The sequence below is a fragment of the Micrasema longulum genome, unplaced genomic scaffold (genome assembly GCF_059751315.1).
Source record: "Micrasema longulum isolate JH-2025_06_02 unplaced genomic scaffold, ASM5975131v1 h1tg000211l, whole genome shotgun sequence".
Classification (NCBI taxonomy): domain Eukaryota; kingdom Metazoa; phylum Arthropoda; class Insecta; order Trichoptera; family Brachycentridae; genus Micrasema; species Micrasema longulum.
In genome coordinates, this window is record NW_028277416.1 from 90,422 (window position 1) to 117,219 (window position 26,798).

The 26,798-nt window shown below is 34.4% G+C and overlaps 3 protein-coding genes across 9 annotated transcripts in view; 2 read left to right on the top strand and 1 right to left on the bottom strand.

Moving 5' to 3' along the window:
* LOC148283678 (uncharacterized) overlaps positions 1-26,300 on the top strand; it is a 79,544-nt gene extending 53,244 nt beyond the window's left edge. The window contains exons 1-3 of one of the 2 annotated variants that reach the window (XM_088243427.1): positions 19,823-19,978; positions 20,155-20,418; positions 21,672-26,300. In XM_088243427.1, the coding sequence (XP_088099553.1) occupies positions 20,172-20,418; positions 21,672-23,053 (1,629 nt within the window). In that variant the 5' untranslated portion in view covers positions 19,823-19,978; positions 20,155-20,171 and the 3' untranslated portion in view covers positions 23,054-26,300. Of the gene's footprint in view, positions 1-19,822; positions 19,979-20,154; positions 20,419-21,671 lie in introns of those variants that run through there. The other variant, XM_088243428.1, reaches the window with a different exon arrangement.
* Positions 1,206-26,545, bottom strand: LOC148283685 (uncharacterized). 6 transcript variants are annotated; one of them, XR_015825528.1, is made up of 4 exons: positions 26,515-26,545; positions 17,507-17,770; positions 12,952-14,754; positions 9,028-12,162 (listed from the first exon to the last, which is right to left on the bottom strand). XR_015825528.1 is itself a non-coding variant. In XM_088243437.1 (3 exons), exons 2-3 carry the CDS (start codon positions 17,751-17,753, stop codon positions 4,643-4,645), a joined length of 270 nt encoding a protein of 89 aa, XP_088099563.1. In that variant the 5' UTR covers positions 17,754-17,770; positions 17,965-18,221; the 3' UTR covers positions 1,206-4,642. The 6 variants fall into 6 exon arrangements, 4 of the variants coding, with proteins under 4 accessions (XP_088099563.1, XP_088099561.1, XP_088099564.1 ...); XR_015825527.1 differs by lacking the exon at positions 26,515-26,545 and adding an exon at positions 17,955-18,176; XM_088243437.1 differs by lacking the exons at positions 9,028-12,162; positions 12,952-14,754; positions 26,515-26,545 and adding exons at positions 1,206-4,665; positions 17,965-18,221.
* On the top strand, positions 2,377-7,797 carry LOC148283686 (uncharacterized). The gene is made up of 2 exons (XM_088243439.1): positions 2,377-2,623; positions 6,443-7,797. Exons 1-2 carry the CDS (start codon positions 2,377-2,379, stop codon positions 7,222-7,224), a joined length of 1,029 nt encoding a protein of 342 aa, XP_088099565.1. The 3' UTR covers positions 7,225-7,797.
* Positions 26,546-26,798: the final 253 nt, after the last annotated feature.

A 26,798-nucleotide genomic window follows, 5' to 3' on the forward strand; every position in this document is an offset into this window, starting at 1 on the left:
TGTCAATGTTGAGTTGAAGACAATTGATGTCGCACCATTCATTAAAACAATTAATATCATGTTGAAAAAGAAGACAATCATTGGGAGATTCAATCAGTTTAAGTACCTTGTTGTCATCAGCAAAAAGCCAGAATTTTGTATTTCGAAAAACATTGATAATATCATTTATAAAAATATTAAATAATAATGGAGCAAGGTGGACTCCTTGAGGTACTCCAGAAGTAACAGTGATTGGAGAAGACAAGGAATTATTAATTTGAATCGACTGTTTTCTTTCACTTAGGTAAGACATGAAAAATGATAATTAAGGATCTCTTATACCAATGGCTTGTAATTTAGCCAGAAGAATTGTGTGATTGACTTTATCGAAAGCTTTAGAAAAGTCTGTATAAAGCACATCAGCCTGAAGATTGTCTTGGAGAGCACAAGTAATAGCAGTAGTATAAGCAAGCAGATTGGTTGTAGTGGATTTGGCAGCTCGAAATCCATGTTGTTGATCTATCAACACATTTTTGAATACAGGTGTTATTTTTTTTGTTATAATAGATTCAAATATTTTCGGAACAATAGATAACATTGATATAGGTCTATAATTTTTGACCTCAAACTTGTCACCTGACTTAAAGATTGGCCTGATATATGAAGTTTTCTAAGAATCAGGAAAGAGACATATTAAACAGTACACGAATGGGCGAGGACAGTATAAATTTGCATTCATTTAACAACAGTTCAGGAATACCATCAGGACCGATACATTTTTTCCTGCCTAATCTTTTCAAACAATAAAATACTTCACACTTACTAAAACCTACAGTGTCTATATAATTCAGGGAAGAGTTATTTAAAGCGTAGGAAATATTGTTAACAGAATATACAGAAGAAAAATGATCAGCAAAAAGATCTGCAATATCTTGACTATCAGTAATGTGAATAGCATTAAATATCATACTGGAAGGAATATCACTTTCAGAACGTTTTTTGCGACAAATTGCCAGAATTCTTTAGGATTATGGGTTAGTTTTGATTCCGTATGATGAATTATGAAAAATTCCTCTTTTTTTTTTACGGGGAAACAAGTTTTAATAATTAATACTATCGACACGTGTGTATATGTCGCATTAATACCGAGTTACCTAGTTCCTACCCGTCCTTTAATACCGTTCTTTTCTATGGCAACCCTTTCTACCTCTCAAGTTGCTATACTTGTTATAGATTGACGTCATCTCTGGTTGCTATTACGGCTGTGACAGCCCCTGGCTATTCCCCTGAATAGGTATAATTTGCGATTGTTCCTTTGTTTTACTTGGATCAGGATATATGTCTTTAGTATGTGATTGTATGGGGTGGTATTTTGGATCTTCTTTATGCCCTAGAGAGTGATTAATTTGAAGATTTAATTTTATATTTTATTTGCTTCATATAATGGCCACTCTCATGATTAAACGTCAAACAAATACAAACACGTGCAACTAAATATGTTCTTTTTTATTTAGACCATTATTGCGACTTTCAGCATTACCAAAAACAAGAACAAGAAGCAGTTTTATACACCACTTGACGTTAAATCATCAGTGTGACCATTATATAAAGCAAAAAAAACTTCAAATTTCTCAGTCTCTACGGGGTTGAGAAGATCCAGAATACCACCCCTGGTGAGAATTGATCATATGTATTCTGGATATGTGAGGGAACCAGGCATCATAATATATGTTTAAATGGTAGGTTTGTCTATTTCATTATGTATTGCCGTCTCTTATTCAAAATATGTTTGTGTAAGAAGTATTTTTTGTCGCCCGTTGCCAGCGGTGATCTCAATTGTTAAATGCTGTTTAGGGAAGTATTAGTACTGGATGATACAGGCTAATAGCCGAGATATTACCTCCGGGTATACTAAGTGTATACACTAAGTGTATGATCTAAGTGATCATATATCATGACAATGCAGGTAATGCTCGGTAACATCTCAACTTTACATTTACATGAAACACAGGTTTACAAGATATAGTGAATGACTGGCAAATTACAAGATTTAGTGAATGACTGGCATAACGGGTACGGGAGATCGTCTCTGCTTATCAGCACTTGCCTCTTAAAAGGCTGTAACTCTTACTAGATATAATAAAAAAAAATAAAATGCGACGCTTCCAGGCAACACAATTGGAGTTTTAATTGTAGGTAAACCTCTTTGATTATATAGAGTCGTCTCTTATCATCAGGAGTATGTTTATGTGAGAAGTGCTTGTTATCGCCGGGTGACGGCGGTGATCTCAATGTAATATACTGTTTAGGAGAGTATTATTACTGGACGATACTGGCTAAGAGCCGAGATATTACCTCCGTATATACACTTTTCAGGATATTAACTACATATTAAAAATGAAAATAGCTTCAGTGAATATTAAGGCTGAACCGGGGACTGGCGATGTAGAAGGAGACATTCTCCGTACCGGGGAAGGGGCGCCACGTCCCGGTACAAGCCAGGAGGTGAAGGCTGAACCGGGGACCAGTTCTGACCTGCCTAGGATAACCAGTGATATTCTTATCTTCACGGAGATGGATTTCGACTACCCTGACATCAAACAAGAGTGTTTAGATTCCTCGCGTAACAGGGAAATACCTTCAAGTAAGTGATACTTCCTTCCACATTATCTGCTCCGAGGTTACGTCTGCGGACTGTGATGGATGATGATACGCGGAGGCCTCGCGCAAAGTTGCACATGCGAACTGAGAGTTTGGTTATTGATGCCATGTATCATAAGAGAAATATAAATTAAACAAAACACATGAATATAGAAACTAAATGAATCGAAGTAGCGTTGTCAATTGTAATATAAAATAAAAAACTTAATGAAGTTAGTGAATTTAAATATTTGGGTTAATCATAAGAACGCAAACATTATTTTTTTTAAATATATAGGTACATATTAAAGGTAGTAAGAAATACTATGATATGGGAAAAAACATTAATTTATGAATAAAAAAATATCAAAATTTAACTGAAGATAAAGAAATATGTGCTTAATAACTTATGTATGTAAAAATATATAAACATTGTTATTATTAGAGCACGTATGAGAATATGTTTATGTGTGGCCTACTTCAAGATCCACATCTGCAAACAGCGGAAACTTCCAGCTACTGGAATACGTAGTTACGATACATATTTCATTTCGGGCCGTAGTTCGGAGATCCCTGATTTAGGTCATAATCGGTTATCGGGTAGTACTGAGCCATTTTCTTCGAAGCTCATTTTATTCTAGAAATACTTCAACTTTTTTTTAACCGCTTCTGTCATCATAAAAAAAGAAATATGTTTATTTACCTTTAGCTGGTATCGCCACAAAAAGCAACGTAACTGGTGTCGGGGGTCAAAAGGGACCCCAATAAAATATCATGAATTAAAATTAAAAAAGGTTTAATTTTTTTTATTTTCTGTTTTATTTGAGAAAAAAGAACTAATAATCTGAACTTTTTTTTAGTTTTTGGCGCATTTTAATCAGAGATCACATGTCTTATTATCAAATAAGCTAACATCCCTTTTCTCACATTTATTTTCTAAGACGCAATTTAAGGTACTCTTATTTTTATGAAAACTAAAAAATAACAGTACAAACCTTATTTTTAACGTTTACGTATATACTTAACAACAAAATCAGAATATTTTTCTAAGATCATAGAAAACAAAGGCTAAAGCAAATGCTCACAGAAGGGTTACAAATTTTACATGAAAAAGTCTAACAATGAAGTGATTGTCATAGCAATATGTTCTTTACATACTAAATGCTGACACTTGTCAACGTCACGGCTGGTACCATCTGCAGCCCACAAACTGTCAACATCTTCGCGTCCAGACTTGAAAACTCCAGCAAGCAACATAAGTCCCATAGACGCTTTCATTTCCGACAAACTTACATAATCAGCATGCGCTCCCTGATTTTTATACTTCTCGGTAAATTCTGTAATCTTTTGGTTCGAGTGAAGACACACAACTCGTATAAGATCGTCAGGAAACAACAATTGCCAGGACTCAATCTCAGACATATTTATTTTATGACGCGCTTGTCCTGCGAGGCCAGGAAGATGTGTGATGATATTGTGCTGTCTAACGCGGGACGAGCTAGGCGGGTTTCTAGACAGCTTGAATCTATTTTTACCTCTATAGAAACCAGAAGTTTGTCCAGTTTCCTCCTCCTCCTCCTCTACTTCTTCCTCTTTTTGAACATCTCCTGAAACATCTTCACTGCTTGAACTAGAAGATTCAATATCTCTGTTTATAGCACTGCCTTCTGAACAGCTAAGTACCTCCGCTTCCTCACAATCACCGATTTTTTCATAATCACAGGCAGCTGTTGCATCATGATGATCGAATTCAGAGCCAGACTCTTGATCTTCTTCTTCCAAAAGTTGTTCAATTTGATCATCCCTCAGAAACCTCGCCATAGCGACGATTATTTACTAAAAAACAATAAAACATTACGATTTTACTCTTACTTTAATCAATCGAATTAGTCCATTTTGACCCCAAATCATACATTCCTCCGTTCCTAGTAACAATAGGGTGACGTCCGTCGCACGTCCGTCGCCCGTAGCTTAGACTGCAAAGATATCCTAAAAAAATTAAGCTGTTGGGGTCAAATACCAGCTAAGTGTTCTGGGTTCGGGCTTCTGTAATCATAAAAAAATAAAAAAAGTAAATTAAATAAATTATGACTGAATTTTACCATATAAACCGTGTTTAAGAAGTATTAAACCACGAATCTGGAAAAAGCGATTTCATTATTTCTAACAAGTTTTTCACCAACAATCTAAAACACATTATTTATCAAAAGGATTAGAATCAGTAGACGTTTGCAGTTCAAATTCTTCTGCTAAAATGTGAACAAAACCTAGGCAATTGATTTAAAAGATTTAAATTTATTTCAACAGAGAGGGAAAAAATTTTGAGAAGGGAATATGGAAGTCTAGGCATTTACAGGGCTTATGACCTGTCATTGGCTGGTTTAAGTGGCCACTTTACACACTGTGTAACATTCACCATTCTGCCTATGTTTGAACATCCACATTTCCTCAACTCTTCCATCTGTTGACTTTTGTGAAGTAAAAGAGCTGAAACCTTTATCACGTGGGTGAGATTCATCCGGCTGAACCAAATCACCTACTAGGCAACGCCTGAAAACAATTTTTCAATTTTTATACCAGCCAATGACAGGTCATAAGCCCTGTAAATGCCTAGACTTCCATATTCCCTTCTCAAAATTTTTTCCCTCTCTGTTGAAATAAATTTAAATATGAACAACTCCCTAGGGAGGAAATCCAGCCAGTCTGCAAGCATTTGGACATAATCAAACATTGTTGATTTAAAAGATAATTAAAATTATGAAACAGAATTTATTTTATTTTATTTTATTGAAATAAACGGCACTTTGTGCCTTTTACACATAAGTTGCATATAATAAAATACATACATGTAAGTGAAATAAGTAAAATATAGTATTTAAAAGAAATTATTACTAAACAGTTATTTACAAATTAAGGAGTCAAAAAAAAGGTACTCGGTTGAAAAATAATATTACTAAGTAGTTATAAAAACACTTGAAAAATTGAATATTTGGTCATAGAAATATTTTGAACCTGTTGAACCCTTAGAAGAGAAAAAAAAACTAAGAAAGCAACACATATTAATAAATAAAAATTAAAACAATTTGGATAACACTAAACGAAGATTTTTCTTTTTTAAATTACATAGGCTGTCCTATATGAATTAAACTTAACATGGAATGAGTCACCAACGTCTTGGTACTTATTGCCTAGAGCGTGAAGTCTATTGATCACTGCATTTTTACCATATGAAGTCGAAGTATTGTTGCCACAGTATTGGTAGGTTTGCCGAGTCGCTCTTTTTGGTACATTGAAATTAATAAGTGATAAAATTGCAGGGGTATCAAACGTAGAATGAATTATTTTATATAAATTTAGTAAGTCAGTTGTAATTCTTCAATCGCTTAATCTTAATAAGTTCAAAATATACAATACAAATTATAATCTAAAAATTCGATACTAACACCTAACTTAAAATAAATAAATCGTAAAAACTTATTCTGAACTCTGAATTTACAGGAATTGTGGTTTAAAAAATTTGACCTGACCACGGTCGATATAAGTTCTTCATAAAAACAATTTCGGGCACAAAATGGAACTGAAATACGATATGTTGAAATTTATTATGTTGCATGGTGTGGGTCAAGAAATAAAAGATATTCTTTAAAAATATTCATTTTATTCATCTAACTTAATTAAGTACTCTTTTCTTAAAGAATAGAACTAGAGAAAAGCCCTGTTGGCTCGTAGAATTATTTATTTTCTTCAGAGTATACTCTCAGGCGTGGTTAATTTGAAATAATATTTAAAGAGATTTCATACATTGATCTTGTTATTGTTTCAGGTTTACAGGCAACCCAAAAGTATATCGCCTGCTCAGAGTGCCAGTATAGTTGTTCGAAGAATAGTATTTTGATACAGCACATGTTTTCGCACACCGGTGAGAAACTATTCTCATGCCCAGAGTGTCAATATACATGTTCTCATAAAAGTCAATTTAAATTACACAAGTTGACGCATACCAGCGGGAAACCATTCTCATGCTCAGAGTGCCGATTCAAATGTTCTCGCAAAGCCGATTTAAAACGACACATTTTGACGCATACGGGCGAGAAACCATTCTCATGCTCAGAGTGTCAATATACATGTTCTCGAAAAGGCAATTTAAAACAACACATGTTAACGCATACCGGTGAGAAACCATTCTCATGCTCAGAGTGTCAATATACATGTTCTTGTAAAAGCCTATTAAAGTTTCATAAGTTGACACATACCGGCGAGAAACCATTCTCGTGCTCAGAGTGTCAATATACATGCTCTCGTAAAGAAAGTTTAAAACGACACATGTTGACTCATACTGGCAAGAAACCATTCTCATGCTCAGAGTGTCAATATACATGTTTTCATAAAAGCCAATTAAAATTACATAAGTTGACGCACACCAGCGGGAAACCATTCTCATGCTCAGAGTGCCAATTCAAATGTTCTCGCAAAGCCGATTTAAAACGACACATGTTTTCTCATACTGGCGAGAAATCATTCTCATGCTCAGAGTGTCAATATACATGTTCTCTTAAAGGAGATTTGAAACGACACATGTTTACTCATTCTGGTGAGTATACCTAGTACGCTTTATAACGTGTTTAATAAAAACATTGAACATTTGGGTTGAAAAACTGTGCAATCAAAACGCAGTATTGATCGTTTGGTGAAAACTTTTGAAGAAAGAGGCTCTTTAGCTGATAAGCACAAACCTAGGTCTCTTGCATCCCTTGCATTTACGGTGGCCACACTGAGACGTGATGGCTACTCACCGAGTCGTGGGAACTGTGGACCTTGACATCCACATAGAGACGTGGAGGGTATTTTTCTCCCCCTGAGGAAAAATAGCTGCCAGCTACCTTAAGACTGACGCAGCCTTCAAGGATCCAGTTCCACCAGCCCAGCCTACCACCTCCGGGGATCTACACCACACCATCCAGGAATCAAGATCGAACCATTCGGTCACCAACATCACGCCCAACGAGAGTAACAGATTTATTTAAAATCCTCCCTTCCTAATGAGTCTTAGCATTAATTTAAATTAAGTTAACATTTTTTTTTTTTTTTTAATACATTACATTAGTTTTTTTTTTGGTAACTGACTATTTTTTATGCATTCCAGCTTTTATAACTAATATACCATTTTATTCATGACTATTCCTGTTTTTAATTCTCTCCATCTCTACCACCTTATCACTTTTGAAAGTCAATTTCAACGCAGTAAATAAATACTGTTTTTAAAAGACAGAAAAAAGGTTGTGATAAGCTCGTAGCAATACCTAGTTCCTACCCGTCTTTTAATACTGTCCTTTTCTATGGCAGCCCTTTCTGCCTCTTAGTGGCTTCACTTGTTATATTTCTACTTATGTCATTACAGCTGTCAAAGGCAGGGGAATAAGTATAATTTGTGTTATTTCCTTTGATTTAATTGGATCAGGATAGCAGTACTGCATCTCACCTGGCAGGAATTGATCATATGAATTCTCGATATGAGACGCAGGTAAAACTTGTAAGTAAAACTCTTTCATTATATAGTGTCGTCTGTTATCATCCGGAATATATTTATGTGAGAAGTGCTTGTTATCGCCGGGTGACGGCGGTGATCGCAATGTCATATACTGTTTAGGGGAGTATTAATACTGGACGATACTGGCTAGGAGCCGAGATATTATCTCCAGACATATAGATCAGAAGCACACAGCGTTGATGTGAATGTGATACTGGATGGTATGTACTCGCACATCTGGCCGGGAGTCGAGATATTACCTCCGGGTATATACTTAGATCATATACCATGATAATGCAGGTAACGCTCGGTAACATTTCAATCCTACACACACTAACAATAAACTTTAAATTAAACACAGTTTGAGAAATCCTAGAATCCAAAAAAAATAATTGGAATGTTGTATTAAGTCGAATTGAAATATTTTTTAATATTGTCTCGTTATTTTCCAATAAAATAAAAGTTAACTTTATGATGAATTATGAAAAATACCTCCTTATTTTACGGAGAAACAAATTTAATAGTGAATACTATCAACACCGATCTACATACGGCCTGCACACTGAAACCAAATGGCCGCCACTAGGGGCTTTATTAAATTTGTGTAAGAGTTGACTATCAAATGTTACTGCTGTAAAGTAGCCAGAGAATGGTTGCAATGAGTTAACAGTATTACAATGTAAACCTTACATTTTTGACAAAATCAATAATAAATTGGTTATTTAAAACACTATACATATAAATAAATATATATACATGTTATTAATAACAACATATTAAAAATTTAATCATTCGAATGGTTTCATAAAAAGACATTTACTAAGTGCCCATGTAAAAAAAAACATATTCATTTGATTTGAATTCATAAATAAAACAATGAATACAGGATTATTCAATTTATTCAACACAAGATGGAATTAAGATATACGTTTAAGTAATAAACTGACAAAAAAGGTAATCGAGAATAATGCGAGTATCTACAATTATTATATAAAATATATCCCACCCATCAATTCATAAAGAAAAAAGTTTGAGCTGTTTTATAAAACCTTAAAGGTATTGGTAATTACATAAAAATATTTGTGTACTGAATTGCAAAAGGCAATCAATATACTGAAAGAAAAATTTATTAATTTAATAACACAGATAAAAAATAGTATAAAGACTCAATGACGGCAAAAATATTGATAGTACAATTTTACTATAGCATAATATACACTGAATTACAAGGAAAAAATATAATACCTAAGGTCATCAATGTACACAAAGAAAAAATAATCCATTTATAACACAAATAAATATATAAAGACTCAAGGACAGCAAAAATATTTATGGTATGCATAAAAACAATTTTTAAATTTAAAAATAAATATAGGTTAATTAACGCATCACGAGAAGAAGAACACAATAATAAAACGTTTAGGGAAAAGACTAAAAGATCAATAATTACAAAAAAAATACAATTTTAAGTACTGAAGAATAAATGTCTTTACATAAAAAGGGAAAGATTTATAATATATTTTTTGTAACTGTAAGCAGTTGTCTTTTTTTACTTAGAACCGAGTGGAAAAATCTTTTTTTTTACACAATTGTTTAGTAGAGCATTCGTTGAGGACTTTAAAATTAGTCTCAAAATAGATTTTGCAGTGTGTCCTTCATTACAAATTAGGTCAGTAAGGAAAAAATCTGAATCTAAAATTACTTTCATAGTTAAATTCTTTTTGATTTAAAAAATACTGTCTATTTGTAATACTTATAAGTTTTGAATAGTTAGATAATTGTATACAAGAGCATTAACAATGCCAGGCTGCGGATAAAGCCATCCACCACGATCCATATTTCTTATAAGTCTATATGATGTGTCATTTAATTAAAATCATTGTGGACATTTTAATTTGTTGATAGCTGATCTAGCACAATATTCCGACAAGTATAGCAATACTGGTAGAAACGGTTTAATACTGTCCATGTCTTCCTGAGCATAATCAATGTCAGGAACCGTAGATGATGATATCAAACAGTCTTCGTTATATTGTAAATCAATATTGTCAAAGTCGATTTCCAGTTTACCATATAAATTAGAAGTCAACGTTAGTGGTAGGAGATTTTGGATCCATAACTTGGACTCGCATTCATATATTTGTCTGAGAGACACTAAATACTGTGATCCAGCCATCATCCTATATTTTCCAAGCCTAGCTTCCAGTGCACCAGTTTGAATCTTTCCCGGTAGACAATATTTAAAATTCGAGGAATTTATACAATAGTCCGCCATCTTCAGCAAACCAGCAGTAGTGTGGAGTATTGCCATATGTGTCTCCTTTGTAAGACCTCCAGATTTTTCCGAAGATACATTCCAAGCTTCCAACCACTGAGAAAACTTCTTCAGAAATAGTTTGTTTTCTGCATCTGCACAATTGGTCAGTGGATTTAGAAGTACATCTCTGAATCTAATGCCTCTGTTGGAAGACTTAACATTGACAATATTCCACCACTTAGTTATTAAGGAAGTAAATTCTGCCGTCGATTTGATATCGGGAAGCCGATGAATCTCTCCTAAATCTAATAAGGCATTTGCAACAAACATGTTAAAGATATTTAAAACTAATTTCACATTTTGTCTCTCGAATGAACTCGGGCATAGTGACTTCATTGTAAGACCATATGAAAATTTAACTAAATTTGAACATTTAATTTCATAAAGTTTGAAAATGGAAGAGAAGGAAAAACAAAACTCGGGAACGTAATTGACTGGCCAGTGTCTTTTTATTGATCCAATTGTTTCTCACACATTTAAGTATGTGAACTGAATCTAATATAAAAAATAAAGGCTTAGGTACTATCTAATTTCGGAGGAGAATTAGAAAATGTCACGGACTTTCTATTTATGGCATTATTGTCGCTCACTACACAGACAACTTGAAACCCCACTTTTTCAAGGCCAACGATAATACGTTGTATAAATAACTGTAATTGTTCCGCATCCATACGTTTTACAGGCAGAATATGAACAACTTCCTTGAACGATGACAGGAAGCTCTGAATCATGAAAGCATGGACGGTGGATGCGGTATCTTCGCTATTATAAGCAGCACCGACAATATTTCCAGCATATTATCATTGCATTTTAGCAAAGGAAGTATTCTCCTAATATATGATAAAAAACGTTCACTATGCTGCTCTATTTGGGGAGATGCTCAATAATTAGAGCACACTCTCTGCAAGGTTTGAGGATGTGGAATAGTTAAATTACCTGAACTTCTTAGAAATTTATAACAATGAGGAGAAAAAGACTTTAAAATACTACACGTAATGATAAAATGAGTCGAGTATGCCTTTTGATTTAAAAGCTTCAATTGTTCTATAATTAAATTAAATATTTTTTGGAGAGTCCAAGTTGTCTTTAAAACAAATTGCTAAGTCACTTAATTCTACACAAATGTTTTCTAAACGGTCACTCAAAGCTTTTTTAGTACACAACACAAATAATGATAATTTTTCCATGACGTTTTCGATACAATTAAAATTATCAATGCGCTTAGGAAAATCTATTCTATCTAATTTCTTCAGCTGGGTGGTGCCTTTATAAACGGACATTTCTAACTCACTATTTACACTTATAGATCCACTTTATATTGGAAATATCCAAAAGTAACTGCACTTTCCTTTTTGAAAGTGGTCCACTCGCCGAACTCGACATTTGTCACTAATTTGTCACAAAGTTCGTGGAAAGAATAAACACGTTTGGCAGCCACGTACTCCTGGTTTGAGGTTATACTATTTTGAATACCAATATGTAATTGCTCCATTTCCTCGCGACGAATCCGTTCACCGGCACTTTCCCGGGAAGATGTGGCTGGTGTTGATAAGTAGGACGGACAGTTGGGAAGAATAGATGGTATTGCTGTTTTCACCGGTCGAATTCTCGATAAAGGGACGGTTATTCTTTCCATAGAACCATTTATATTGGAAACTTCTCTCTCGATCTCTGAAGGTAAGAAATGAGCTTCACATACCTGAAAATGCAGTAAAATAAATATATTAGCCGTATAAATGTATAAAATGCAAAACTGCAAAACTATTTACAAAGCAATTATTGAACCACACGTTAACTACTGTAGTAGCATTTTATTTTTATCAAACAAAGAAAACATAGATAAACCAACTGTATTACAAAATAAAGCCTTTAGAATCATTTTGAAAAAAAACAGATATACGAGGGTAAAGTCGATGGTAAATGAAATGAAATTATTAACATATAAACAAAGAATATTTTACAATACAATGATATTTGTTCATAAAATTATAAACTCTAATAAAAAAACAGAATTTTGGAAAAAAATTGATCGGAACCAGCATGAACACGATCACAATACTAGAGAAAAGAACAAAATTAGACTTCCATTTAGGAAAAAGGCAAAGTCACAAAATTCCATTTTATTTAAAGCAATTAAAAAGTATTACGAAATGGAAAAAAATATTTATGAAGAAAAAAACATATCAAAATTTAAAATAATGGTCAAGACATATGTGATGAACAATTTATAAATTAAATATATTTGCAATGTTATTATTAGAACACACATAACAATATGTATGATATGTGTGCCCTACTTTAAGATTTAAATAATAAAAAAATATTTAAAAAAATCATGTAACTATTAAACATGCTATACATTATTCTACTTGAAGGAACAATATTTGTAGGTAAGGTTTATTTTATTTTATCAAACAACGGTCATTAGTTGTCGAACCAATGTAGATGTTACAATAAACTAGTTTTAATAAGATTTAAATAAACTTACTCTTGAAGTTGTTGTTAGAGTGAAATCTTTCCGGCAAATAGCCTTTATGTACTTTTCTCTCAACGTAGCGTCTTTTGGAAATGAAAAGAGGTGAACTTTAGGACCGGTTGAATAATTTCTATTGCAGTTTGGTACACTACACTGTGTTCACTGATTTCAACTGAACGAGAAAACACAAGCACGCCGCTCCGGATTCGTTTGTTTGTATGGCCCCATAGTTTATTATTCGGCAGATGGCGGTAATAGTCGTGCGCAGGCCTGTATGTAGATCGGTGTTTGGGTAATCGAGGCCGCTCAATTCGGCTCCACACACTTCCTCTATCAGCAACATGAGTTAAAATTTTGTTTATGAGTGAACATGTGTACTTTTAAACTGCGTTTTTGAGCACATTTAAATTGGCACTTTGAGCGTAAAAATAAATTCTCACAAGAATGAGTAAACAAGTGTCGTTTTAAATCGCCTTACAGAGAACATGTATATTGACACTCAGAGCACAAGAATGGTTTCTCACCGGTATGTAACTTTAATGGGCTTTTACCGTAACATGTATATTAACACTCTGAGCATGAGAATGATTTCTCACCAGAATGAGTGAACATGTGACATTTTAATGCGCCTTTTTTAGAACATGTGTATTGACACTCTGAGCATGAGAATGGTTTCTCGCCTGTATGAGTCAACATGTGAGATTTTAAATCGGCTTTGCGAGAACATGTATACTGACACTCTGAGCATGAGAATGGTTTCTCGCCTGTATGAGTCAACATGTGAAGTTTTAAATTTCCTTTGCGAGAACATGTATATTGACACTCTGAGCACGAGAATGGTTTCTCGCCGGTATGTATCAACTTGTGAAATTTTAATTGGCTTTTACAAGAACAAGAATATTGACACTCTGAGCATAAGAATGGTTTCTCGCCGGTATGAGTCAACATGTGTCGTTTTAATTGGTGTTTTTGAGAAAATTTATATTGACACTCTGGGCATGAGAATGATTTCTCGCCGGTATGAGAAAACATGTGTCGTTTTAAATCGGCTTTACGAGAACATGTATATTGACACTCTGAGCAAGAGAATGATCTCTCGCCAGTATGAGTTAACATATGTCGTTTTAAATCGCTTTTTTGAGAATATGTGCCGTTTTAAATGGTGTTTTTGAGAAAATGTATATTGACACTCTGAGCATGAGAATGATTTCTCACCGGTATGAGAAAACATGTGTCGTTTTAAATCGGCTTGGCGAGAACATTTGAATAGGCACTCTGAGCATGAGAATGGTTTCCCGCCGGTATGCTTCAACTTGTGTAATTTTAATTGGCTTTTATGAGAACATGTATATTGACACTCTGAGCATGAGAATGATTTCTCACCAGTATGAGTCAACATGTGTGAATTTAAATGGGGTTTTTGAGAACATGTATATTGACACTCTGAGCATGAGAATGATTTCTCGCCGGTATGAGAAAACATGTGTCGTTTTAAATCGGCTTTACGAGAACATTTAAATTGGCACTCTGAGCATGAGAATGGTTTCTCGCCGTTATGAGAAAACATGTGTCGTTTTAAATTGGCTTTACGAGAACATTTCGACTGGCACTTAGAGCATGAGAATGATTTCTTGCCAGTATGTTTCAACTTATATGATTTTAGTTGGCTTTTACGAGAACATATATATTGACACTCTGAGCATGAGAATGGTTTCTCGCCGTCGTGAGAAAACAAATGCTGTATCAAAATACTCTTCTTCGAACAATTATACTGGCACTCTGAGCAGGCGATATACCTCTGGGTTTCCTGTAAACCTGAAACAAAAATCAATGTAGGAAATCTCTTTGAATATTATTTCAAATTAACCACGCCAGAGTATACTTTGAGGAAAATAAATAATTTTACGAGCAACGAGGGCTTTTCTCTAGTTCTTTGCAAAGTTTCTAAACAGAAATCATACAAATTATTATTTTTTAGTTTTCATAAAAATAAGAGTACCTAAAGTTGAGTCTTAAAAAACATATGTGTGAAAAGGGATGTTAGCTTATTTGATAATAAGACATGTGACCTCTGATTAAAATGCGCCAAAAACTAAAAAAAAGTTCAGATTATACGAGTAAATTCTATTTTCTTAAATAAAACAGAAGATTAAAAAAAACGTCTTTTTTTAAATTCATGAATTTTTATTGGGGTCACTTTCGACCCCCGATACCAGTTACGTTGCTTTTGTGGCGATTCAGCTAAAGGTTTATTTACTAAGCAGTTAATAAAAATATTGAAGTATTAATTTCTAGAATAAAATGAGCTTCGAAGAAATGGCTCAGTACTACCCGATAACCGATTATGACCTAAGTAAGGGATCTACGAACTACGGCCCGAAATAAAATATGTATCGTAACTACGTATTCCAGTAGCTGTAAGTTTCCGCTGTTTGCAGATGTGGATCTTGAAGTAGGCCACACATAAACATATTCTTTTACGTGCTCTAATAATAACAATGTTTATATATTTCATTCATAAGTTGTTAAGCACATATTCCTTTACCTTCAGATTGAATTTGGCTATTTTTTTATTCATTAATTAATGTTTTTTCCAGTATCATAATATTTCTTACTGCCTTTTATGTCCATATGTATTTTTGAAAATAAATGCTTGCGTTCTTATGATTTACCCAAATATTTCAATTGAAGAGGCCATTTTCAACGAGTTGTAAATAACTCACTATTTGGAAATAGAAATTAAGTTGTTGTAGAGGGGGGTGCGAACCTCGCACCTTTAATTTTGAAATTTCGCGACTTCGCCATTTTTATAAATGGGAGTTTGATTTTTACCTTTTCTCTGGTACTGAGATCATGTTCATGTCGGTTTCGATCAATTCTTTTCCAAAATAATGTTTTTTTAGAATCGATAATATTATACACAAATATCATCGATTTAAAGGCTTTGTTTTGTAATATTTTTATTTATTATTTATTATATTTATTGCAAAAAAAATAATATACATACTTAATAACAGGGAATCTATTTAAAACCAATTAATGTAAAATGAAAATGGAGTGTTCTCTGTTTATGATAGTCTCCATCTAACATGGCACAGCCTGTTCTAAGATGGAGATTTTTTATCTTCAGAGCGTAAGTAGTCCTATACTAATAAAACAATAACATAAAAAAGAAAAACTAAAACTACTTATAAGGCATTTGCCTAGCTAATCAAAAGTAAGCAATAAAAAATCATTATTATACAAATGTAAAGTATATATATTGTAACGGTCAGTGTAGGTTGATATAAATTATTTGGTCCCAGGTGGGCGACATAATAGAGATAGATTATCAAAAATCAACAAGCAAATGTTTTAAGATTAAGAAGAATAATGCAGATAACCAAATAAAGTACCTACAAATACTTTCACCAGTTTCGTCTCTCCAATGAAGACAGATTAAGAGATTGCTCTATTGCTTTTTACCAAAGGCGGTTGATACAAATGGGACAATACAGTTAATGTGTGTTGCTGAACGAGTGTTTATATTCTGTTGGGTTCTTTTGACCTCACTTCATTTATCATAAAATTTAAGTAGTAGGCACCTTACAAACAACTCTTACATCCAATATCTTTAACTCAGCCAGTAGATCTTTCGTTTAATATCTCAAAGGTTTTATGAGAAATATGGTTAGTTTGTTTGAATATATTTGATTTAATAATTTATTTTTTATTTTTATTTATTTACTTAAGTTAGTTAATATTACATTGTATATTAACTAATATATTTACAATTATAACAAATACTTATTAAATATTTCTTACATAACTACATTATTACAATAAACATAACATTTTTTTTTTAAATCCGTAAGTTTTCTTTCATTCTTCATACTTTCAGGCATCTCATCATACAGTTTTAACCCTTTATACATTAAGCTATTTTGTGATTTTGTTTTTTTCTTAAGTGGTAGTCTTATCCTATTTCTATTTCTTGTCCTATATTTATGTACATTTCTATTTAATATAATTTCACTTATAAAATACTTTGGCATGAGATTATTAAACACTTTATATATAAATACAAAGACATTATACAATAGTCTTTTCTTTATTCCTATCCAGTTCAATTGTTTTCTCATTTTTTCAACACTATTATAAATGTAATATGCTGCTACAGTAGTTTATGTGTGGTTCAATAATTGTTTTGTAAATAATTTTGCAAGAATCCTTATCAACAAATCTTTCCATTCTTCCCAAAATTGAAAATATTTTTTCAATAATTTTATTTCCATTTTAGGGTATTGATGAAATGTTAATTTCCAATCCATCATTACACCCAAATATTTAAGTTCACTAAATTTATTCAGTTTTTTTATTTTCTATTATAATTGGCAACGTAATTTCTGTAAGTTAGTTCCCTATATTCATATATTTTGTTTTATTTATACTTCATTTATACATGGCATGAATAATTAAACTCTCAGTTCGCGTGTGCAACTGTGCGCAAGTCCTCCGCGTACCATCATCCAGCACACTCCGCAGACGTAATCTCGGAACAGATAATGTGGAAGGAAGTATCACTTACTTGAAGGTATTTCCCTGCTACGCGAGGAATCCAAACATTCTCGTTTAATGTCAGGGTAGTCAAAGTCCATCTCCGTGAAGATAAGAATATCACTGGTTATCCTAGGCAGGTCAGAACTGGTCCCCGGTTCAGCCTTCACCTCCTGGCTTATACGGGGACGTGGCGCCCCTTCCCCGGTACGGAGAATGTCTCCTTCTACATCGCCAGTCCCCGGTTCAGCCTTAATATTCACTGAAGCGATTTCCATTTTTAATCGTAAATACCCTGAAAATTGCACCATTTGTTAATATTACATCTAGTAAGAGTTACAGAAATAAGCTTTTAAAGAGTCAACTGATGATAAGCAGAGACGATCTCTCGGACCCGCTGTGCCGGCCTTTATATCTTGTAAGTTGTATAAACCTGTGTTTAATGTTTATTGTTACTGTGTGTAGAGTTGAAATGTTACCGAGCATTACCTGCATTGTCATGGTATATGATCTAAGTATATCCCGGAGGTAATATCTCAGCTCCCGGCCAGATGTGCGAGTACATACCATCCAGTATCACATTTACATCAACATACAAACGATCAGTTCTGTCTTTACAGTCACAGACAAAATATATATCCTGATATGACGGAAATATCACAAATTGTACTTATTTTCCTGCCTTTGACAGCTGTAATGTAATGATGTAACGTTGAACTATAACAAAGTAAAGCAACTTAAGTGGCAGAAAGGGTTGCCATAGAAAAGGACAGTTTTAAAAGACGGGTAGGAACTAGGTATTTCTACGAGCTTATCACAACATTTTTTTTCTGTCAAGAGGTGTAATAAATTAAAAAAGATAGAATCTATTAAAAATTGTATTTATTTACTGGGTTGAAATTGACTTTTAAAAGTCGTAAGGTAGGAGAGAGGTAGGAGAGGTAAGAAAAGTCGTAAGGATTAAAATTATGGCTCAGACTCTACGTTAAGAAGGGAGGATTTAAAATAAATCTGTTACTATTGTTGGAGGTGGTGTTGATGACCGATTGGTTGAGTCTTGATTCCTGGATGGTGTGGTGTTAATTTCCGGAGGTGGCAGGATGGGCTGGTGGAACTGGATTCTTGAAGGCTGCGTCAGCCTTCAGAAAGCTGGCAACTATTTTACCTCAGGGGAGGAAAATACCCTCTACGTCTCTGTGTGGATGTCAAGGTCCAGAGTTCCCACGTCTCAGTGTGGCCACCGTTAATGCGAAGGATGCAAGTGACCAATCTTTTCCATTGTACTGCTTTAATAGCATTTTTAGGAGCCTTTTGGGGCGGGTTGTATTTCTCTCCCCATTGGTTGTTAGCCACTCGTTTCCTTTGCCAGATTATAACAAGGAATGTATATTATTTGATATGGACATTTCCATTCCTAATAATGTCAAGTATTATTGATTGATTTGGTGTTTATTTTGTAGAATTCCATATTTAAACTTATAATATTATAAATCAAACACTGATTTGAGTCTACTGAACACATAATTTTATTTTTACAAATATCAAAACAACAATTTCGTGACAATTGTTTCGACAATTGTTTTGACACATTTGTTTAAAAATGTTCTAACAAGACACAACAATTGGCACGAAATTTGAGTTTTTATATTTGTAAAAATAAAATAAAATGTTCAGTAGACTTAAATCAGTGTTTGATTTCTAATATTATAAATTTAAATGATATGTATTCTTCTCTTATCTCCTCTTTCCTTTTTCTTTATTTAAAAAAAACTATCTTCATTATATTTATAATACCAAACTATGCAAGAATTACAATAATACTATACTAACAAAAATAAGTTTTATTTACATGATACTTTAGTTTATTTCTATTGATGATATTTAGAGAAATCGGGATTGTTTTCTATGATAATAAAAAACCTAAATACCTCATTAAAAGTTCTTAAAATTACAACATAATCAATTAGAAAAACAGGGTCGGGTCGGTTAACTATACATTATATGGACGGATGAAGCAAATTACGCGCCTGGAAGATTATCATATTTAAGTTGAATGTTGTTTTATAGTTAATTAAAAAATTCTACTTAAACATTGCTTTATTAGCGCTCTCTGTGAGATGGCCGGCAAAGCTCTCTCCGTTTTTTATAAATTTATTTAGGATTCGCATCTTCCTCCAACAAAATGATAATTGTTCAAAATATTTATCGCCAGATGGTGCTAGTAGTACTAAATAGGACTAATCATGGCCTCTGTGTTTGTGACGTATGTCGGTTTCTATTATCTGTTCGTCCTGTCAAGTTGCTGCACTTGTTATAGTTCTGGTTGCCATTACCGCTGTCACAGGCCTTTCTGCCTATTCCTCTGAATGGGTATAATTTGTGATTGTTCTTTTGTTCCAATTGAATCCGGATATATCTTTAGTATGTGATTATATCTCACTTGGCAGAAATTGATCGTGCGTATTCTGAATACCACGCAACAAATTAGGAGTTTTAATTCTAGGTAAACTATTTCATTATGTAGTGCCGTCTTTTATTCAAAATATGATTATGTGAGAAGTGCTTGTTATCGCCGGGTGACGGCGGTGATCTCAATGTAATATACTGTTAAGGAGAGTATTAATACTGGACGATACTGGCTAAGAGCCGAGATATTACCTCCGTGTATACACTTTTCAGGATATTAACTATTAAAAATGGAAATCGCTTCAGTGAATATTAAGGTTGAGCCGGGGACTGGCGATGTAGAAGAGGACATTCTCCGTACCGGGGAAGGGGCGTCACGTCCCTGTATAAGCCAGGAGCTGAAGGCTGAACCGGTGACCAGCTCTGACCTGCCTAGGATAACCAGTGATATACTTATCTTCACGGAGATGGATTTCGACTACCCCGACATTAAACAAGAGTGTTTAGATTCCTCTCGTAACAGGGAAATACCTTCAAGTAAGTGATACTTCCTTCCACATTATCTGCTGCGAGGTTACGTCTGCGGACTGTAATGGATGATGGTACGCGGAGGACTCGCGCACAGTTGCACACACGAACTGAGTGTTGTGTTATTCATGCCATGTATCATAAATAAATTATAAATAAAACAAAATACATGAATATAGATAACAAATGAACAGAAGTAACGTTGTTATTTCAAAAAGAAATGATTAACTGAATAAAGTTTAAAAAAGTCAAAGTACTCACATGTAAGCAAAAAATATTCTTCAACACGACGATATTTGTGTAAAATATTATTAATTCTAAAAATAACATTGGCATATAAACAGAATTCTGGAAAAATATATTTTATTATTTCCAATGTGTGTTAAACCAATTGGATAGATCTTAAACACATTCTGATCAAATTATTTTAATCGAAAGACGTTTGCAGTTCAAATCCTACAGCTAGAATGTGTAAAACACTTACGCAATTGATTTAAAACACTATTGAATATGGAACCGATTTTTCCAGAACTGTGGTTAAATGCCTACGACCTGAACTAACTAACTAACTAACTAACTAACCATCATGCCATTTCCCCGGAGGGGTAGGCAGAGAGGATAGAACGCCACACCACTCTGTCCTGGCACACTTCCTTTGCTTCCTTCACATTCATACATCTACTCATGCACGCACGTCGATTATTCCGACTTTTCACATGACCACTTTCAAGAATTTGTTGTACTTAATCATGCCATGTCTTTCTCGGCCTTCCTCGACTTCTACAACCAGACACATTCGCATTATAAATCTTTTTAGCCGTTCTTTCATCATTCATTCGCTCCACATGACCGAACCATCGCAAAAGACCTTTCTTAATTTTGTCGATAATGCTTAAACTCAGCCTTGCGTTCTGCTCTAATTTCGACATTAGGGCACCTATCATACATTGTTTTTCCGCACATTCGCCTGAGGGATCGCATTTCAACACGACCTGAACACGGTATATATATATATATACATCCTTCATAAAAGCCGTTTCGATAAAATATGGTATTATGATGCAGTGTGGGTCAAGAAATAAAAGAAATTCACTAAAGAATATTAATTTTTATCCATCATAATTATGATAATGATTCCTTATAATCGCTAAAAAAAACTCGTAGCTCGGACATTATTTATTTTCCCCCAAGTAAACTCGGGTAGGCTCAATTTGAAATAATATTCAAAGCGATTTCATACATTGTTCATGTTTTTGTTTCAGGTTTACAAGCAACCCAGAAATATGTCGCCTGCTCAGAGTGCCAGTACAAATGTTCAAAGGAGAGTATTTTGATACGCCACATGTCTTCTCATACCGGCAAGAAACCATTCTCGTGCTCAGAGTGCCAACACACGTGTTTTCGTAAAGCCCATTTAAAATCACACATGTTGATTCATACCGGCGAGAAACCATTCTCATGCTTAGAATGTCAATATTCATGTTCTCAAAAAGGCCGATTAAAATCACATATGTTGACTCATACTGGTGAGAAACCATTCTCGTGCTCGGAGTGCCAATTTAAATATTCTCAAAAAAGCGATTTAAAAAGACATATGTTGACTCATTCTAGCGAGAAACCATTTTTATGCTCAGAGTGCCAATATACGTGTTCTCGTAAAACCTATTTAAAATCACACATGTTGACTCATTCAGGCGAGAAACCATTCTCATGCTCAGAGTGCCAATATACGTGTTCTCACAAAGCCCATTTAAAATTACACATTTTGACGCACACCGGCGAGAAACCATTCTCATGCTTAGTGTGTCAATATACATGTTCTCAAAAAGGCCGATTAAAATCACACATGTTGACTCATACTGGTGAGAAACCATTCTCATGTTCAGAGTGCCAATACATATGTTCTCGTAAAAGTGATTTAAAATTACACTTGTCGACTCATACCGGTGCGAAACCATTCTCGTGCTCAGAGTGCCAATTCAAATATTCTCAAAAAAGCGATTTAAAACGACATATGTTGACTCATTCTAGCGAAAAACCATTTTTATGCTCAGAGTGCCAATATACCTGTTCTCGTAAAACCTATTTAAAATCACACATGTTGACTCATTCAGGCGAGAAACCATTTTCATGCTCAGAGTGTCAATATACGTGTTCTAAAAAAGGCAAATTAAAATTTCACATGTTCACTCATACTGGCGAGAAACCATTCTCATGCTCAGAGTGCCAATATACGTGTTCTCGTAAAACCTATTTAAAATCACACATGTTGACTCATTCAGGCGAAAAACCATTCTCATGTTCAGAGTGTCAATATGCATGTTCTAAAAAAGGCGAATTAAAATTTCACATGTTCACTCATACTGGTGAGAAACCGTTTTCATGCTCAGAGTGCCAACACACGTGTTCTCGTAAAACCGATTTAAAATCTCACATGTTCACTCATACTGGCGAGAAACCGTTCTCATGTTCAGAGTGTCAATATACATGTTCCCAAAAAGGTCAATTGAAACGACACAAGTTGACTCATACCGGTGAGAAACCATTCTCATGCTCAGTGTGCCAATTCAAATGTTCTCGAAAACGCTATTTTGAACGACACATGTTAAGTCACACCGGTAGAAAGTATTCAGAAGACAGTTAACAGTTATACCGCTCATTTTTGCTCCCATTCTTGAATCATTTAGTTATTTTATACAGTTATCGATGTATATGTTGAACAGCCATGGTGACATTAAAAATTCCTGTTAGGAATGTTAAACCACGATGTGAATGACCCATCCACCTTCACACATGCTGTGCTGTCCTTGTACAGTGAGGCAATAGCCCTCGTCAGGTTACCATTCACTCCGAAAGCGATTATCCCGGAACTTGTTGCATTCTGTCAGTAAATCCTCGATATTATAATTAAACATGTTATGTTAGCCATAGAAGGAAGCGTTTCTTTGATTCGTCGTTTTCTTAAATTGGTTCAGAAACAATACCACAATATAGCTGATGAAGATGTGCATCCAAACACAATATAATTTCCATCGTCACTTAGTGTTAAATCGACAAAATTAAGACATTTGGTCGATTTAACACTATGATGCAAGATTTTTGGGGGCATTTTCTAAGAGTTATAAATTTATTTATTTATTAATTAACGGGCCTAGTCCATGTATACAATTTATAGGGTTTAAATATTACAATAAAAGAATAGTTTAAAACATAAAAAAATAGAAAAGAAGCATCGACAAACATGAGGGACATCGAGACGAGATCCGCACTATTTATTTAGTGGTCGTTTAAATCACTGTAAACTTAAACCAAAAAAGTCCAGATCAGTCTTGAGGTAACAATACGACAAAGAGAATTAAGGCCATAGTTTGTCCTATGCTGATGGATGAACAGTACTTCATTGTTTCTCAATCTACGAGTCGGAATATTGAATTTTACTTGTGCCAGTAATGATGGAACATCGATTCTACCATTTAGTATGCCGAACATATATATGGAATCAAAATTAGTTCTACGTTTTAGTAGACTAGAAATATTTAACATTGACTCCATATCAGCATAAGAATAATTACCTCTCTCTAGTCCGAGCCGAGCATCCACGCTATTTTTCGAAGCGAGCGATGTTGGACTGATTCAATGTGATTTATGCGATTGACATAGAACGGAGACCAGACCACTATTCTAGGAGGCATATTCTAGAGGAGGGCGAACAGTCGAGCAATAAAGAGTTTTGATTGTACGGACATTAGTAAAATCAGAAAAGTAATTTCAGTGATTAGCTTAAATAGCTCAGAATTAGAAAATGGGAAACAGGTTGTGATACAGCGGGGTTCGAACCTCGCGAGCCTGCAACGCCAGCCTCATTTAGTTTTCCTTTTATTTTTGTATGGGAGTTGCTTTTTTATTTACCTTGCCCGAGGTTTATATTTCAAATAAGTTGATTTTTCTGCAATTCTTTTACTTTAAATTTAGCCAACTTTTGGGGATCAGGTAGGAAAAAAAGTGAAGTGGGCCAATCAGAAACTTCTCAGCATTTGCTCACATGGAGAGGAAACTACTCAAAAGTCTTCAGGAGAAGCCGGCCTATTGACAGCAGTCAACAGGCCTTCCGTTCCACTAGAAGAGTATTCGGCGTTTTTTCCCCACTTTGGTTTATTTGACCAATTGCCTGCACTATTTTGACCATGTACGATACTACCTCTCGTGTGAGTTCTTTATTACCTATCACCGATGGGATGTCGCGTGGATCTTCACCCAGGCTTCTGCATCGCGCCTCCGGCTGTCGTCTCTGTCATGTCATGTCTTTAGCTCACTCAAAAGCATCCTGGACGTTAGCACTCTTAAAAATGTCTACTTTGCGCTTTTCCAATCGGTGGCTGCTTATGGCATAATTGGCTGGGGAGGTTGCTCGACAATTGTCACGAGCCCCCTAATCCAGACGCAAAAACTTATTCTTAGAGTTATGCTTCGGTGCCCTCCGACCTACGACCTACCCGTCTGAACCGTTATTTCAATTGTTAAAAGTTCTTGCTATTCGTCAAATCTATATCAAGAATGTATTGACAATTTTCTGGCCAGGCGACTGCGGAAGGAGGTCCCAACTGCCAACAGAATGCCCGTACGAGGTTTTCGCGTAACCTAAACTTCTTAATATCGAGAACGTGTACGATGTTTGCTCGGAGACACTTTTTATATATAGCTGCAAGAGTGTTCAACACCTTGGATGAACATATTAAGTTCTCCAAAACAATGTCTATATTTCAGATGAAGATCCATAATTGGATTGTATCGAGGGGTAGAGACCACTGTATGAGATTGTTTTGGGAATAAATATATAATATCGCTGCTGTCTTCAATATTATCCACATACGTATATCGTATATGTGTATATCATAACTGTCATACGTATTATTAAATAACTTTTCCACATTCCATTTTTCGACATGTATAAATTTTTATTATTTTTTTAATTTATTTTTTTAAACTTTTTGTACATTGGCGGGCTTATTGCCAAATGGCAATTTCTTCCAACCAACCGATAAAATAAACGTTTTTTTTTTATAATTCAAGTTACAGAACATATTCAATAGAAAATAAAGATTAAAAAGCTAAAGATATATAAAAATAGAAATAAACGTATTTGTTTATAAATTACCTTAAATTAAAACTATTACTCAATAGGAAAAAGGAAAAAAGAGGAAAAAGGAAAGGACGAGAGATTAAGGAAGAGAAAGGAGATGTTTCTTCAGGCGATCTTTGATGGTGGTTGGTGGATGGGAGATGATTCCACAGTGGAGCCGCATGGACACTGTATGAGTTTGAATTGCTCATCTAATGAGAGAACTAATGATAATTGGACCTCGGATTAAACAACGCCGCGGTGGACATTTGATCGACATTATCTTCAAAACATCATGATATAAAAATATCCGTTTACCGTTACCTTAAATTAAAACTATTACTCAATAGAAAAAGGACAAAAGAGGAAAGAGGAAAAAGGAAAGGAGGAGAGATTAAGGAAGAGAAAGGAGATGTTTCTTCAGACGTGATTTAAACAGAGATAATGTAGTAACATCTTTGATGGTGGTTGGTGGATGGGAGATGATTCCACAGTAGAGCCGCATGGACACTGTATGAGTTTGAATTGCTCATCTAATGAGAGAACTAATGATAATTGGACCTCGGATTAAACAACGCCGCGGTGGACATTTGACTGACATTATCTTCAAAACATCATGATATAAAAATATCCGTTTTATGTAAAATAAAATTTGTTTTATATTTTAAGTTTAAAGTTCATTAATTCAATTACTCTTATTAAATGACCCTTTACTTTCTACTCTGTTGTGTCAATCAATATTTCCGAGCGCGCAATAAAATTTTAAAGAAATTAACAGATTGCTTTTTTTTACCTTACATTTGTGTTATGATTTTTTTTCCCATCAATCAACATTACGCTGCGACCTCACGAATGCGCGCGGCGCAAGTGGGGCATAGTGCGGGAATTACTGGACACAGTCCGATGTATTCAAATATGATTCTACCCTCCTTCTGGACTATTCTTAATTCTATAAGTGTGTTATTAATAATTTGAAAGAGTCTTACCTATTAATCTTACAAAGGTTCCAGCCCAGCTCCGTCTACACGTAAGAATCAATAGAAGGAAGAATTTAATAAAGAAATCAACGTTGCAATGAGGAATTCCACTGTTTTCTATTAGCGTACTATTTAACTGAGCAAAAATATATTTATATTTGTGCGTTATTTACAAAGATATGATTTTTGAAAGTTACATTTATAAAATACCGCCCCAAATGACTGTAATCAGTGTGTCACTTTTCAGTAGTGACGTCATGAAACGGTTGGCGTTCTTACTTTCACTGACCTGA

Excerpts from the sequence above, each read along its gene's own strand:
- LOC148283686 (XM_088243439.1), top strand. The coding sequence starts at position 2,377 with ATGAAAATAGCTTCAGTGAATATTAAGGCTGAACCGGGGACTGGCGAT. Across the intron at positions 2,624-6,442 it reads TAACAGGGAAATACCTTCAA|GTTTACAGGCAACCCAAAAG; the intron begins GTAAGTGATACT and ends TTATTGTTTCAG.
- LOC148283685 (XM_088243435.1), bottom strand. The coding sequence starts at position 18,045 with ATGGTATGTACTCGCACATCTGGCCGGGAGCTGAGATATTACCTCCGG. Across the intron at positions 17,771-17,954 it reads GACAATGCAGGTAATGCTCG|GGTATTTACGATTAAAAATG; the intron begins GTAACATTTCAA and ends TGCAATTTTCAG. Across the intron at positions 4,666-17,506 it reads TAGCAGGGAAATACCTTCAA|AAGCCCGAACCCAGAACACT; the intron begins GTAAGTGATACT and ends TTATGATTACAG.